Source organism: Delphinapterus leucas, chromosome 4, assembly GCF_059928025.1.
Source record: "Delphinapterus leucas isolate spDelLeu-1000000601 "Yukka" chromosome 4, BTC_Dleu_Yukka2, whole genome shotgun sequence".
Lineage (NCBI taxonomy): Eukaryota > Metazoa > Chordata > Mammalia > Artiodactyla > Monodontidae > Delphinapterus > Delphinapterus leucas.
This window is the reverse complement of record NC_143132.1, coordinates 99,846,277-99,860,785: the sequence shown is the minus strand read 5'-3', so window position 1 is coordinate 99,860,785 and position 14,509 is coordinate 99,846,277. Positions and strand designations below refer to the sequence as shown.

At 36.2% G+C, this 14,509-nt stretch overlaps 1 protein-coding gene across 1 annotated transcript in view; it reads right to left on the bottom strand.

The window, feature by feature from the left end:
- Positions 1-14,509, bottom strand: part of BCHE (butyrylcholinesterase) — an 84,957-nt gene continuing 70,448 nt past the window's right edge. The window contains exons 3-4 of the mRNA XM_022575463.3: positions 6,744-6,910; positions 1-264 (exon numbers count right to left, since the gene is read on the bottom strand). Of these exons, the coding sequence (XP_022431171.1) occupies positions 140-264; positions 6,744-6,910 (292 nt within the window). The 3' untranslated portion in view covers positions 1-139. The remainder of the gene's footprint in view (positions 265-6,743; positions 6,911-14,509) is intronic.

Here is a 14,509-nt window from a genome sequence, read left to right as displayed (position 1 = left end):
GATGTGAGAAATCGATATTATCCTGGCATTTTTGTTTCAGCTATATAGTAGCTTTCTTACCAGGTGTGTAAGAGAGCCACAGATATTTTTGCCTTGATCTACAGGAAGAAGAATGTTCTATAAAGGGTAAATCTATTAATTAGAGACCTGCACAGCTTTCTCTTTTGCTAGTGTAGTCATTAAATTGATTTTTCCAATCCATCATGTAATTGTTCCACCGATGGAATCCTGCTTTCCATTCTCGTTCTGCTTCATCAATATTTCCTGTAAAACATGGAATGAGTTGTATTAATCTAAATTTTAATCTCTGTTTACGTTCATTGAAAAATAATTTTGATTGCAGATGCCGTTTTCTCCAAGTACAGCGATGTTTATTTTTTGTTTTTTTTGTTTTTTTGCGGTCTGCGGGCCTCTCACTGTTGTGGCCTCTCCTGTTGCGGAGCACAGGCTCCAGACGCGCAGGCTCAGCGGCCATGGCTCACAGGCCTAGCCGCTCCGCGGCATGTGGGATCTTCCCGGACCGGGGCACGAACCCGCCTCCCCTGCATCGGCAGGTGGACTCTCAACCACTGCGCCACCAGGGAAGCCCTACAGCGATGTTTTATTCATTATTTATTATCAACTTCTCTCACTACCTGAAAAGATTTTAATTGAATTTTTATATATTATATGAAAATGCAAATAATATATATGTACAAAATATATATAACATAAATGCAAAAAAATCTGTTCATGTATTATGTCAAATTATGTCACATTACATATATTTGCTTTAGTTTCTGAGACGATGCATAAATATTATTCTTCTCTTGACTCTCCTAGGCATAGAAAAAATCTCATTTAATGCATCTCATTTACATATATAATTATATAGTGGAGTATTATTTCTGATTTAAATGTTTATATATGAATATTTATTAATGCATAAGGAGAACTTTGTAATTGGCATTCTGTATAGATTCTACACTCATCATATATCAATATATTTTAATTCCAAACAATGCCTGGTCATTGAAAGCAGCTTATTGAAACTATTGTACTATATGATAGAAGTTTATTAATTGCTTTGCAAATTAGAAGGATGATTAAGAAAATCTCCAGCAATTTGAAAAGTATATGTATGTGTCAGGGGAGAGGAGTGTTTATACCAGAAATAATGTGAGACAATGAATCAAAAAGGGTTTATGTACTACAAAAACCTTGAAATCTTGATTTATTTGAAAGTGTATTATATTAAAGGATAAAGTCTGTGAACAACAGAAACTCTTAAATTACAAACTTTTAAAACCGTATATTTATGTTCCTAATATAAGTAGATATAATAAAGCTAGAAGATAGTTTATTTAAATCTATAGGTATTTTATACATTTGTAGTTCTTTTACTTTTTAAACTTTTAGGATGCTGAGCTATAGTCATTGAATTAAAAACAAAATTTTAAGTGATTTCAACTATTGTGAAAATAAGAACTGACAATTTTTTTTTTTTTTTAAAGAAGATGTTGGGGGTAGGAGTTTATTAATTCATTTATTTATTTTTGCTGTGTTGGGTCTTCGTTTCTGTGTGAGGGCTTTGACTAGTTGTGGCAAGCAGGGGCCACTCTTCATCGCGGTGCGCGGGTCTCTCACTATTGCGGCCTCTCTTGTGTGGAGCACAGGCTCCAGACGCGCAGGCTCAGTAGTTGTGGCTCACGGGCCTTGTTGCTCCGCGGCATGTGGGATCCTCCCAGACCAGGGCTCGAACCTGTGTCCCCTGCATTAGCAGGCAGATTCTCAACCACTGCGCCACCAGGGAAGCCTGGGAACTGACAATTTTTTAATGTATACTTTTCAGTTAGGAATTTTCTAAAATTATAACTCTGTAGGATGTTAATTTGGAGAAGAAAGTTCATGTGATCTCATACTACATTACAATGTATATGAAAAAGTGCCTTCACTCATGTTATCACAATGGAGCACATTCAGTGATTTGTTTTTAGTTTATATGAAAATCAAAATATTTAAAACATTTGTACAGCCATTAAGAGATCCCCTGTAATTTAAGATATATTTAGGCCTCAAATGTTCACAATGCTTGGACATTGGATAAATATTTAAGAATTTATACAAAAATGCCCTATTTTTATGTAAAATGCCTTTTAAAAGTCAATGGCTATAATTTTTTGTGAATAAAAGAATTTTTCTGAAGAGTCAAAACCATTAAATGTGGAAGAAAGATGTTAAATATCATACCAAATGATCCACTTTTATGTTCTTTTTTATGATAATTAAATGCTGTTTTAGATGTTATTTACACAAAATAAAGACTCTAAAATTCTGAAAAAACAAAATTTTTAATATAACAAATAAATGACTGGTAATTTAGCATTTAGACCATGAATTTTAATATTTAGAGAAAAGGTCTTATATCTGATTTTCATTTCCTCTTCATGGAATGATACCAAATCCATTGATTCATATAAATATAAATTTATTTCTTTATGTGTCATAATCAAATATCTATACAATTTAGTTATTAAAATAGTTTACTTTTTAGTGCACAAATGCGGTGTAAACCTGAGTACATTTTTACTTTAGAAGTACTGGACATTGATTGAGACAATAAAGTTCAAAACGTTTAATTATTTTCTAACAGTATCCAAAGGAACTGAATATACCATAATAAAAAGACAATAAAAAACCTGAGTCCTTTGTCATAAGTCAAAACAAAAATTAGAAGTTTTCTCCTCCCCCTCCTTTTTTTCTTCCTCCAAAACTGGAACACTACTTAAGTGGCTATAGATTTATCATCATCGGTGAGATGTAGATCTATTTGTTTTGTAGTTAACAGGGTGCTGCAGTGTGAAATAAAGAAAAGAATATCAGTATAGGCTTTGGAGTAACATGGGTTGAAATTCCAGCTTGATCAATTATGGTATCAGTGACATAAAAAAAATTCTTAACTTTTCAAATTAGTTTTCCAAATGTAAATGGAGTTGGTAATCCCTATTTTGCAATGTTGCCATGAGGGATAAATGAGATGGTGCTTACATTGTGAAATCAAGTTATATGCATCTACGGGGAACTCTGGAAATGAATTTACTGCCCTTGTTATAAAAATTTATTCCTAACTTTGCTCTTTATTGAATCAGTGTATAGCTAGATAAATACCAGTAGTTCATAAACATATTGACACAACTTTTTTAGGACTTTGGTGACCTTCATTTTGCCCACATTGTGTCTCATTTGGGGGAAAATCAGGCTCTCTTCCCTACAGAAAGAGGGATAGTAACGAAACTGTTTTTTTGTCCTGTCAATTAAAAAAGGGTGAGCAATATTTCACCAGAGCTGAGTCTATTTAGCCAAGTCTGAGGAGTTAGGACAGAACATAAGAGAGGTGAGTCAACCCCAAATAGTTATTGGAGATGAAGTTAGATGACATTACATTGATATTTAATGGTGCTGAACATTTTGATTAAAAAGTAACATATTTCCTGTACTTTGAGAGTTCATTAAAAATATCTTCTGTCCTCTTTACTTGCTTATTTTCCTGTTTGTCAACTAGTTATTAAAATTGCAAAGGATTTCATAATTCTTTATGGAGTAGATCTCAAACTTACTAGTTGTCCTTTTATAATTTTTGGTGTATAGTGAGACAGTAGAATGAACTACGATAAACTCAGGCTGGGCTTTCTGAAGACTTCATGTACTTTTACAGTGAAACAAATAGATCATTTAATTTGATTATCAAGTTACCCAAAGCCTTTGTTTATTTGTTCATTTTGTTTTGCTTTTAACAAAGAATGGAAAACTCAAATATGAAATCAGCAAAACTAGCTTGATTTTTTTTCTTCAAACCACCTTTGCACTATCTCATTTTTGTTTGCCATTCTTGCTAAATGATTAGCAAATAGCAGTATATGAGGTTCCAAAGTGACCAATCCAAGTGGTATCTCAGCTCTTAAATTTATATGTGGTCTTCTTTAGTTGTAGCAAGCAACAACTAAAGAACACTTTGGTTCATGATTTATTCAACGCTTTGATTCATGATGTATTCAAAGGTCAAAGGAGGAACCACTGGGTCTGATACTTTTTTTTACTGGGAAGATGTGAAGGTTAAATATTTTTTCCTTTAAATAAATTTACTTTCTCAATTTTAATGAAAAATATTGATATTTTATTGACATTGAATGCCTCATTTCTCTACTTCCTTTTCTTTTTTCAAATGATTATGAGATATTGTGCAGTTATATTCTTAGTGAAAAATCTGAATTTGATAACAGTTGAAACAAATATTGTATTTTATTTTTTGCAGGTGTATGCAATAACAGCCTAGCTGTGTGCTGAAGTATAGTCTGAAAGTTAAGTGCTAGAATTTGTGTGTTTAAACAAGTCTTAAGGATCATTCTATTTGAGAATATTTATTGCTCAGATGTAAACAACTGCTCAAATGGTACTTATAAAGTCTATTGGGCTTCCATCGTGAGTGAGGTAAACATTTCTCCTTTTAAGAAATCCAGTCACTAGTTATTTTTTGAAATTTTCCTTTACTTGTAAAGTTATCTTTTTTTAAAAAAGCAATATTTCCATAAAAACTTCAGCCCAGGTCATCTGAATAACTCCAATTTTCAGAACATTGAAAATTAAAATGTTTGAAGTTTTGTGACTTGAAAACTATAAGGTATGGTAAGAACATATTTTCTTAATCTTTTAGTCCCTTTATATTTCTTAATCTTTTAGTCCCTTTATGTTTATAAAACCTAAAAACATGGCATTTCAAACTGGTTCTGTTTGTTTAAATGTGAACATTTTTATTATTAATGAATACATTGTTGATGTTATAACAATTATATCATGCATTTACTTTAAATTTTATTAAATATATTTCATATAACTCCTTTGGGAGAATTATCTGAAAAAAATACTGCTAAAATATAAAGTTATGTTTTCAAGACACACTGGAAATATCCCAGAGCAAGGTATGGTATTTCCATACAGCTCAGTGTTGCTTACACTAGAAAGTTGTTCAGCCTTGTGTAGAATGGAGCAGCATCTAGCTAAAAATTTAGGAGTTTGTTTATTCAACCTGCTTTATAGTAGTTGAGTATTTAGAGATAGAGATTTTGAAGTACATTTTCAAAAATTACTGAGATTGAAATTTTATTTTACCAACAAATACATCACAGTAGACCACATTTGCTTGAACCAGAATGACTCAGTTTTGTTTATAATAAATTAGTCATTTAAAATTTGCCCCTACCCCACCTTACTTCCCTTCAAATTATGACCCTCTCATTTAAAAATATTTTAAGTAACAATTGAGAATATGTAGTGTGTGATTTGTTAAATGGTACCTCTTCTGGTCTCTTGGCAGATTAAATGTGTTACCTCATTGCTATTCACACCCAGAGGACACAAGGGCAGCACTGTAGTTCTGCCAAGGGATGCAGGAGCCCATCCCTGATATATATTGTGCCACCCAGCATTTAGTGATGCACAGAGAACTGGTCTATCAATAATGTTTCCCAAACAGATGAGTCCATAATTATAATTTTGGTGAGTAAAATCTGAGAATCAAAAGGCATATTAAACAATCAAATACAGCTCTGAGATGTCCATATTTGCCTGAAAGTAACTCCTAACTGCTCGAAAGAAGAAACTAAAAACATCTACTGTATTGTGATATCTAGTATGTAGCCTGAAAGTTGCAGAATGTTCTGATGAACAGAATGGTAAAGTATAAAGGAACTAGTTAGCAATGTGTCTGGTGATTGAAAGTCAATTACTTTTATTTGAAAAATATGAAAAATAGACCTGAGGAGCCACATCAGTTATAAATAGCTGACATTAAAAAAAAAAAAAAAACAGACAGTGAATTGTATATGTATGTCATTTTTCTCACAGAAAATGTGATCATTCATGTTGGTCATTAAAGTTCAGCCAAATATCTTCTTACCAATGAATTCTGAAATAGTAGGATAATCTGAACAATTTTCCTAGTATTTCCTTATACAAATCTAAGTAATCACTTCCTGAAGAGTAGTTAACTAAATTACTACTTCTTTATTGTATTATGTAATGTATGTAGGTGGTCTTAAATATCTCCAAGCTTAGAATATTTAGAAATATTTGGATTGCGTTTTTAGATATGTAAATTTTAGATATTTTTCCCCCTTAGAAATCAAAGGTTCTACTATTTATCACTATTTTTTTTCTTATGAGTTATCTATTCCATACATATTAGTGTATATATGTCAATCCCAGCCTCCCAATTCATCCCACCACCACCACCACCCCCGTCACTTTCCCCCATACGTTTGTTCTCTACATCTGTATCACTAAATTTGTTTTGCCTCTTTTTGAGTATAAATATATAAAATAAACAATTATACATTGTTTATTTTATATATTTATTTTTTCATTTATCCATTAGTTAATTCCACAAAAATTGGCTGAATAGCGAGAGTGCCCTCTTTTAGTTCCACTGCTAGGTTTCCTGTTCCTCTAGGGAAAAATTCCTAGTTTTGCTTTCTTTATTTAACTGCTAAGGTGCTGCTTATATAGTAAGCCCTCAAAACATATCTAAACTTGATGGAAGAAGGTTGTTAAAATAATGTACACATTGGAATCAATTAATTGTAAAGTCACAGATGAACATTATCACTGTGCCATGAATAGTCTACCTTTTCCCCCTTTTACATAATCCATAACCAATTATTTAACCAAATACTAAAACAAAACAAAACAAAACAAAAAACAACACACACCTGTCATTTCCAAGACTTTGGGAAAAAATAGTGTCCAGAATCGGCACTGTTGAGCACGTAGTTTAGTGTATACTCTTGGTGACTCTGTATTCAAGGTTAAATATTTTTGTTCATTGCTTTTGAAGACAGGCCATCTTGTACTATTGTTTTGGGTCCCATTTGGATTTCTAAAAAATTAAAGAGAGGCATTATAGTTCTACTGAAATCAATGATAGATTAAAATATATATATATATATATATATAGTTCTCAAAAAATAATAAGAGCTTTTAAAAAGTCAGGAAAATTGGGGAAAAAGAAAAATTGTGGATTTGTTTGATGATGTCAAGCATAAATGAACTGGGTTGAATATTTTCAGCACCTTGAAGCACTATGTTAGTTAAAATTGTAGGAATTAAAATTTAAAGAAGAACTTATTACACACATTTCTGCTTACATACAGGGAGAAAAATATATTCTATTCTAGAATGCTTATATTTTCTTCACAGTTAAGCATGTGTTTAAATTTGGGACTGATTACACATTTCCTTAGTATGTAATAACCTCGTTACCCTAGGGAACTGCCCTCAGTCTCATTTTTAAGTTGATCTTACATTCTTACAGATCTGTTCACTGATTAAAAATCTTTCAATAATTCCCCAGTGAGTTAGTTCAATAAAGGTTAGTGAACATGCTGCCACCCACATTTCCAAAATTACTTTCAGATATTCTCTTTATGGGCCAACCACAGGAATTAGGGACAGTTCCTTAGTGATTCCCTCCTCTATTTTACCTCCTGTCTTTGCCTAGCTATTACTTGTGCTTGGAATTCCTTCATTTTCTAACATCAGGGGTCTAGAACCTTCAGATTCTCTTTTTTGTGCTGATGTTTCCCATATCTTTGTGATTTTTAAATCAGTAACACTTGGCTCTATTTTTCAGAAGTTTATGATTTTTGGTTCTTTTGTACCTTGTAGGACTCAATAATATATTATTGCCTAGGTCACACAAACAGAAACTCAAAGAGTAAACATTCTGGAAGTGACTCTGTCTAGATAGTCACTGGTGATTCTAAAGATTTTTCTTTAATACATTTGTATGCTATTATTATGAGTCAGACCCTGCCTGGGCTCTAGAAACACAAATAAATATGGAAAACATAGTTTCCCTCAGGGAATTTACAATCCAGGACATTCATGAAAACAAAGAACCAACAATATATGGTAGACTAAATCAAGCATAAACAAAGGGACAAAAATTGTCAGAAGAGGGAATTACCTAAAGGAATGCGATTTTAGCTGAAGTAAGGAGAAAAAATAAAGAACTGAACCAGAAAGAGAAGTTTGGAGTGCTAGAGAAAGGGAACAGAATTAACATAGTATAAATAGTAAGTGTTCTCTTAGTTCAAATAGCAATGAAAAAACTAACTTTCTTGGATTCTAAGATAGAGGATATCCTTTTAGAATTATAGCTTTAGGATATAAGTGTTATAGCAGTAAGATCTGACAGCCTAGGAAAATGGTTTAGACTTTAGCTTGTAGGCATTTACAATTCTTGAGGGATTCTTTGCTAGATGGTTTATTGTGTACATAACATTTTAGAAATATTGACCCGGAGGTGGTATCTAGAATAATCAAGAAACCTAGAAACTAGTCACAGATACTTGAAAAGGAAGACTAAAGTGATAGGGATAAGTAATTCATTCCTTTCTCTTAGATTCATCTAACTTAAGCAAAGTCATATAAGAAAAACTCCAGTTGAACTCTTCTAAAAGTTTAGCACACAGAATTCTTCATCATTCAAATACCTTCTGTATATTATTAATGGATAGGAAGTTGGGAGTAGTGTTAGCAGATACAGTTTTTTTTTCTTTTTGGCCGAAAGCCTGTGAACCCCTAGAATTTGGAAAGCGAAGCAGGCATTCATCCAGCTTGGTTAACTAGAGGCAGATTTTGCCAACAAGAACTTGTGTTGAATAAGTACCATAAATTCCTAATTTATCACAGATGCACAAATATTCAACCATGATTCAGGGGCTGTAGAGATAAACAGCTTCTTGATGAACTAGTTGATTTTATGTAGGAGTTGGATGATTTAATAAGAATTATTAATAACCAGAGCTATTCAAGCTAAGCCAATATCATAACAGGATTGAAACCTCTTGCTTTAGGGTATTATTTGAAAGAGGTCAGGAAGAAGATTTCTCCAGATCACAGATGGCACACTTGTCTAGGTGAATTATATAGTCTTTTTCTTTTCTGTTAAAGCTTTAGAAATGAACAAGTACAGCTGCTGGAGGCTGGATATTAAACCAGGAGAACCATTGGTCTGATTCGGTACAGCAATTCTTATGTTCCTAAATTGCCCACTTTCCTTCTAATTCCATTCTAATTAACTTACGGCACCATTTTAACTGCACATTTATTTCTGGCTTCTGCAAATGGTGACTTAAATAGAGCTGACTTGTACTTGAGTTCAAGAGCGAAACACTAATGGCACTGCCAGTGTTCATTTAACAAACTTTGTCCTATGAAATAACTCATGACATTCCAAATTGTAATTCAGAGATAATAAAATTCCTTTGCCTATGGATGCAGATATAGTTTTCAAAAAGTGATTGAAATAGCTCTTGAAGTGATGAAGCATTTTACTCTATAATTGCAGAAACCTCCAAAGACTCTAAAACTTAACCAGAGACACAATTCTCTTCCTATTTATATCAATTAAACACTTTGTGAAATATAGTATAATTCCCAGATACAGAATTCTGAAACACTATATAATTTTAATTCCAAAATTATAAGATAAATTTAAACATCTTGAGTTTATTATTTTTCAAAAATATTTTCTATTCTGGTTATAAAATAAAGACCTCAAAGTGATAATACTTAACACTTTCCATCAGATAAAGAAATCTCTTCTCTTTTTGTTACCAGGTTCTTTTCCCAATTTGTGGTATACAAAAGTGGTCTAACGGTCATCCATTTCACTTTTCCTCTGATGTAGGATAGAAAAATTTTAAGACATGGCTTATTTAACTAAAAAAGCAGAGTACCTTTCAAACTGTATTACAGGAAATTACCTGCTTGTCATTGGTATTTGAGCACAGATTTAATAATTCATTTTATGAAGAAATTCTTTAAAAAGACATTAATTTACTCAGGATGCCAGGTATGAAGAAGTAGGATGCACTCAACTTCATGCATCAAGTTTTCTTTGAATTACAAATTCCAATATTGCCTACCCAATCCTAACACAGGACTTAAGATTCCCTTTAAGAATTCAGGGACAGTTATTTCTCTCTTTTTTTTTTTTTCTCATTTGAAGAACTTGTCTTTATTTTTATGGGATTTAAGCAAATATCAGAATTGTTAAAGGTGTGTTCCATTTGCTTCTTTAGCTTTTTAAAAATTTCCCAGAACCACAGACATCATTTGTTCTTTCTTTCCGGCACAGGCAGCTCACTTTACCTGTCATCTATTCAGTCCCTCTAATGTGGTCAAGCGTAGGCACTGACAATTTTTTTTATTTATTTATTTTTGGCTGCATTGGGTCTTTGTTGCTGCACGCGGGCTTTCTCTAGTTACGGCGACTGGGAATTACTCTTTGTTGCGGTGCGTGGGCTTCTCATTGCGGCAGCTTCTTTTGTTGCAGAGCATGGGCTCTAGGCTGGCAGGCTTCAGTAGTTGTGGCACGTGGGCTCAGTAGTTGTGGCTCGTGGGCTCTAGAGCACAGGCTCAGTAGTTTCGGCGCACGGGCTTAGTTGCTCTGCGGCATGTGGGATCTTCCCGGACCAGGGCTTGAACCCGTGTCCCCTGCATTGGCAGGCAGATTCTTAACCGCAGGGCCTCCAGGGAAGCCCAGCACTGACATTTTTAGAAGGTGAAACCTCTAACTATATTTTGTGTTTCCAAACAGTTGCCTTTGGGTCTACCTTCTTCTACTTTGAGATGTGTCCTCCAGAGCTAGGGGTTTCCCTGGGGCCGATTGCCGCACCGCAGGTCTAAGGCCCAGGTGTCCAGTCAGCTTTATGAATGATTAAAGTGGTTTTGATCTCCTCTGTTAGACACCTGTGTCTGTCTCCCAGCTCCAAATCACATGCCGCCTCTGGGAAGCCTGCCCAGCTCTCGTTTCCCACCCCATGAGGTGACATCTCCTGTCCTGCTGTAATTTCTAGGAAGTCCTGGGGAAGCAAACACTGTGTCCTTACGTTGGTGTATCCTGGTAACGTAGCCTGACACTTAGGCAGTGCAGGCAAGCTCTGTTGTGATGTCAGACAAGGAACTTCATTTCGTGTGTCTCGTTTTCCTCATCTGGACCCTGAGATGGGGCCTGGCGCTGTGTGTGTTCCGTGGGAGCAGGTGAACCACCTCTTCTAGGTGGGCATTTTCAGCTATTTTGACTATGTATTCACTTGTCCTGTTATTTTGGAGGCTCCTTTAGTCCAGAGCTGTCAGTAAATTCCACTTAATCCTCTTTTCTTCCCTGATTTCCTTTAAACAGGCGTCCTGGGCTGTCTGGTAAGGAGCAGGGCCATGAGAACTGTAGCATTTGGTTGCTTGGGCTTCTGCAAACAAAAACCTCAACAAAGAGTAGCTTGAAAATCAAGATTTTTTTTTCCTGACGCTAAAAAGACAAAAGGAGGACAATTGCCGGTTTGGTCGGGTCAGTGACTTAGAAGCACTTGTTACCCAGGATCCAGGCCTTCCCCTCTTCCCACTTGGTCGTTCTCAGTGTGTCCGGCGTCCTCGGGTGGCTTCAGGAATTCTGGGTGTCCTTACTGTATTCCTTTCTGTATTGGTTAAGCTATCAATATCTGCAACTAGTTTTTTTGTTTGTTTTTTTTTTTTGCGGTACGTGAGACTCTCACTGTGTGGCCTCTCCCGTTGCGGAGCACAGGCTCCGGACGCGCATGCTCAGCGGCCATGGCTCACGGGCCTAGCCGCTCCGCGGCATGTGGGATTTTCCCGGACCGGGGCACGAACCCGCGTCCCCTGCATCGGCAGGCGGACTCTCGACCACTGCGCCACCAGGGAAGCCCTGCAACTAGATTTTAGGATGTGTGACTACATCTAACTTTAGTAAGATTCTTGATCCCCAGCTTCAGGGCAGGGTGGCCCAGTGATTCACTGAGTTTATGGATCGTGGGTTTTTCCTTGCAACTGGAGTCACATTTAACCAAAGCAAATCTCTTCTGCTTCAGCGTTATCATCTGTTGGAAACGTAGACCTTAAGTGGGAACCCACGCACAGGACGACCCTGTGTGCTGAGGGGGCTCAGGGGTGACAGGGAGGTGCCTTGTGATTGCAGTAGCCATTAGGGGTCCCCTTCAGAGCCTCTGTTCTGTGATCCTGGCCACTGGAACAGGTTTCAGAGGGGAGCATCAGGCCCATGCCCCCTTCCACACAGCCTGGGGGCCTCTGCCAGACACCCCAGTGTCCACGTATTTGCCTTAGCAGAGTCCTGCTAGTGTTGGAGGGTCTCCTGCAGAGGCGGGGGGTGGCTGTGTCCCACCGTGAGGACAAGAACACTGGCAGCAGAAGCTTTGGGAAGCACTCCCTGGTGTAAGCCCCCCCAGAGTCTGCCATCAGCCCCACCAAAGGGCCTGCGTAGGTTCCAGTGCCAGGTTACCCCAGGCCAAACAACCAGCAGGGAGCCAGAGACAGTTATTTCTAACTAAGATATACAGTGATTTTAAAGTGAATATATTTTAGAGTCCTTTACAATCTAGTAAAATGAAACCATGATTAGTAGTTGTAAATTGAAAGGCCAGCTGAAATACTCCACAATCATAAGACTGCTAAAGAGATACAGTATATATTAATTTCTTAAATATGCAAATATTCGTGGATTTATATTCTATGTCATGTCATGCTTAAATAAAACTGTATTTTTTTGGGGGGGTGGTGAGGTAGAAAAGGATAGTTTTATTACTTTGCCAGGCAAAGGCAGACACAGTGGGCTTTTGCCTTCAAAAACTATGTATCCTCAAACAGTACTTTAGTTTAAAGAATAGAGGGGTTATAAGAGAATCTGAATTTAGAGATTAAATCCATTCTTTCATTAAACAAATATTAACTGAGAGTATAGTATTGAAACTGTGCAACTCAGATTGGGAATTGAACCCACGTTCTTTTAACTGAGATCACACACCTGGTCGCAGGACTTAATGAAGCTCAGGCTCTTGGTGTCTCATCACAGAAAGTATTCAGTGAGAGACAAAGTGATAGGTAAGAAGTGGATTTATTTAGAGAGAAATATACTCCACAGATGGAGTGTGGGCAATCTCAGAAGGTGAGAGGCACCAGGGTATGGGGTTGTCAGTTTTTATAGGGCTGGGTAATTTCATAGGCTAATGAGTGGGAAGAGTATTCCAGCCATTTTGGGGAAGGTGTAGGAATTTCCAGGAATTGGGCCACCACCCACTTTTTGACCTTTATGGTCACCCTTGGAACTGTCATGGCACCTGTGGGTGTGTCATTTAGCATGCTGATGTGTTACAATGAGTATACTGAGGCTCAAGGTCTAGTGGAAGTCGACTTGTCCGCCATCTAGGACCTATCTGGTTCTAATCAGTTTATGTTGTATCCTCAGGCTATGTCATTCTTTTAAAGTTGTGCGCTGCCCCCTTCCTTCCTGTTTCATTATGTCAGGCTTGTTTGAATCACTGAAGATTCAACAAAAACAAAAAAGACAGAAATTCCTGCCTCTTACAGTTTTCATTCTATGAGAAAGATAGATGATAAAGATGAAAATAAAGGAAAATATATAGTATGTTAAACAGTAATAGCTGCTAGAAATAATAATAAAGTGGAGAGTGGGGATGATAGGAAATGAGGAGTGTATATTATTGTGTATGTGTGTATGTGTGTGTGTGTGTGTGTGTGTGTGTGTGTGAAGGGGCAGTAGTGAAGGACTGTATAATAATGAATTTGATTGGCCTTTGTCCACATTTCCTTGTGAGATAACCCCTAAGTCTTTGGAATTTTTCAGTGTACCTAATACTTTATGCTAACAAGGTGACTCATGTTGTGCACATGATGGCTTTTGCTAATGCCATGACTCAGGGTGAGGCTGCTCACACTGATAATTTTAGGGAAAGAAGTATCCTCACCAGAAAGGCTAACCATGTGATTAAAGGGTTGGGACTTTGAACCAAGTGATATCATCCTGATCTCCAGGAAGGAGAGGAGCCTGAATATTGAGTTTCACCACTTGGCCAATAATACAATCAAACATGCCTTTATGATGAAACATCAGTAAAACTGTGAACCTCAAGTTCAGGTGAGTTTCCTGGGTTGGCAATTCTCCATGTGCATATTGCCACAATTTTTTTTTTTATGATAAAGAAACTGGATTTTATTCTACATGCCATCAGAATATTTCAAAATGTTTAAGAGCATTAAGTGAAAGGATAAGATCTACGTTTTATTGTGTGAATTTTTGAATTTTATTTTATTTTTTATACAGCAGGTTCTTATTACTCAACAATTTTATACACATCAGTGTATACATGTCAATCCCAATTGCCCAATTCATCACACACACACACACACCGCCACTTTCCCCCCTTGGTGTCCATACGTTTGTTCTCTACATCTGTGTCTCAATTTCTGCCCTGCAAACCAGTTCATCTGTACCATTTTTCTAGGTTCCACATATATGCGTTAATATATGATATTTGTTTTTCTCTTTCTGACTTACTTCACTCTGTATGACATTCTCTAGATCCATACACGTCTCTACAAATGACCCAATTTCCTTCCTTTTTATGGCGGAGTAATATTC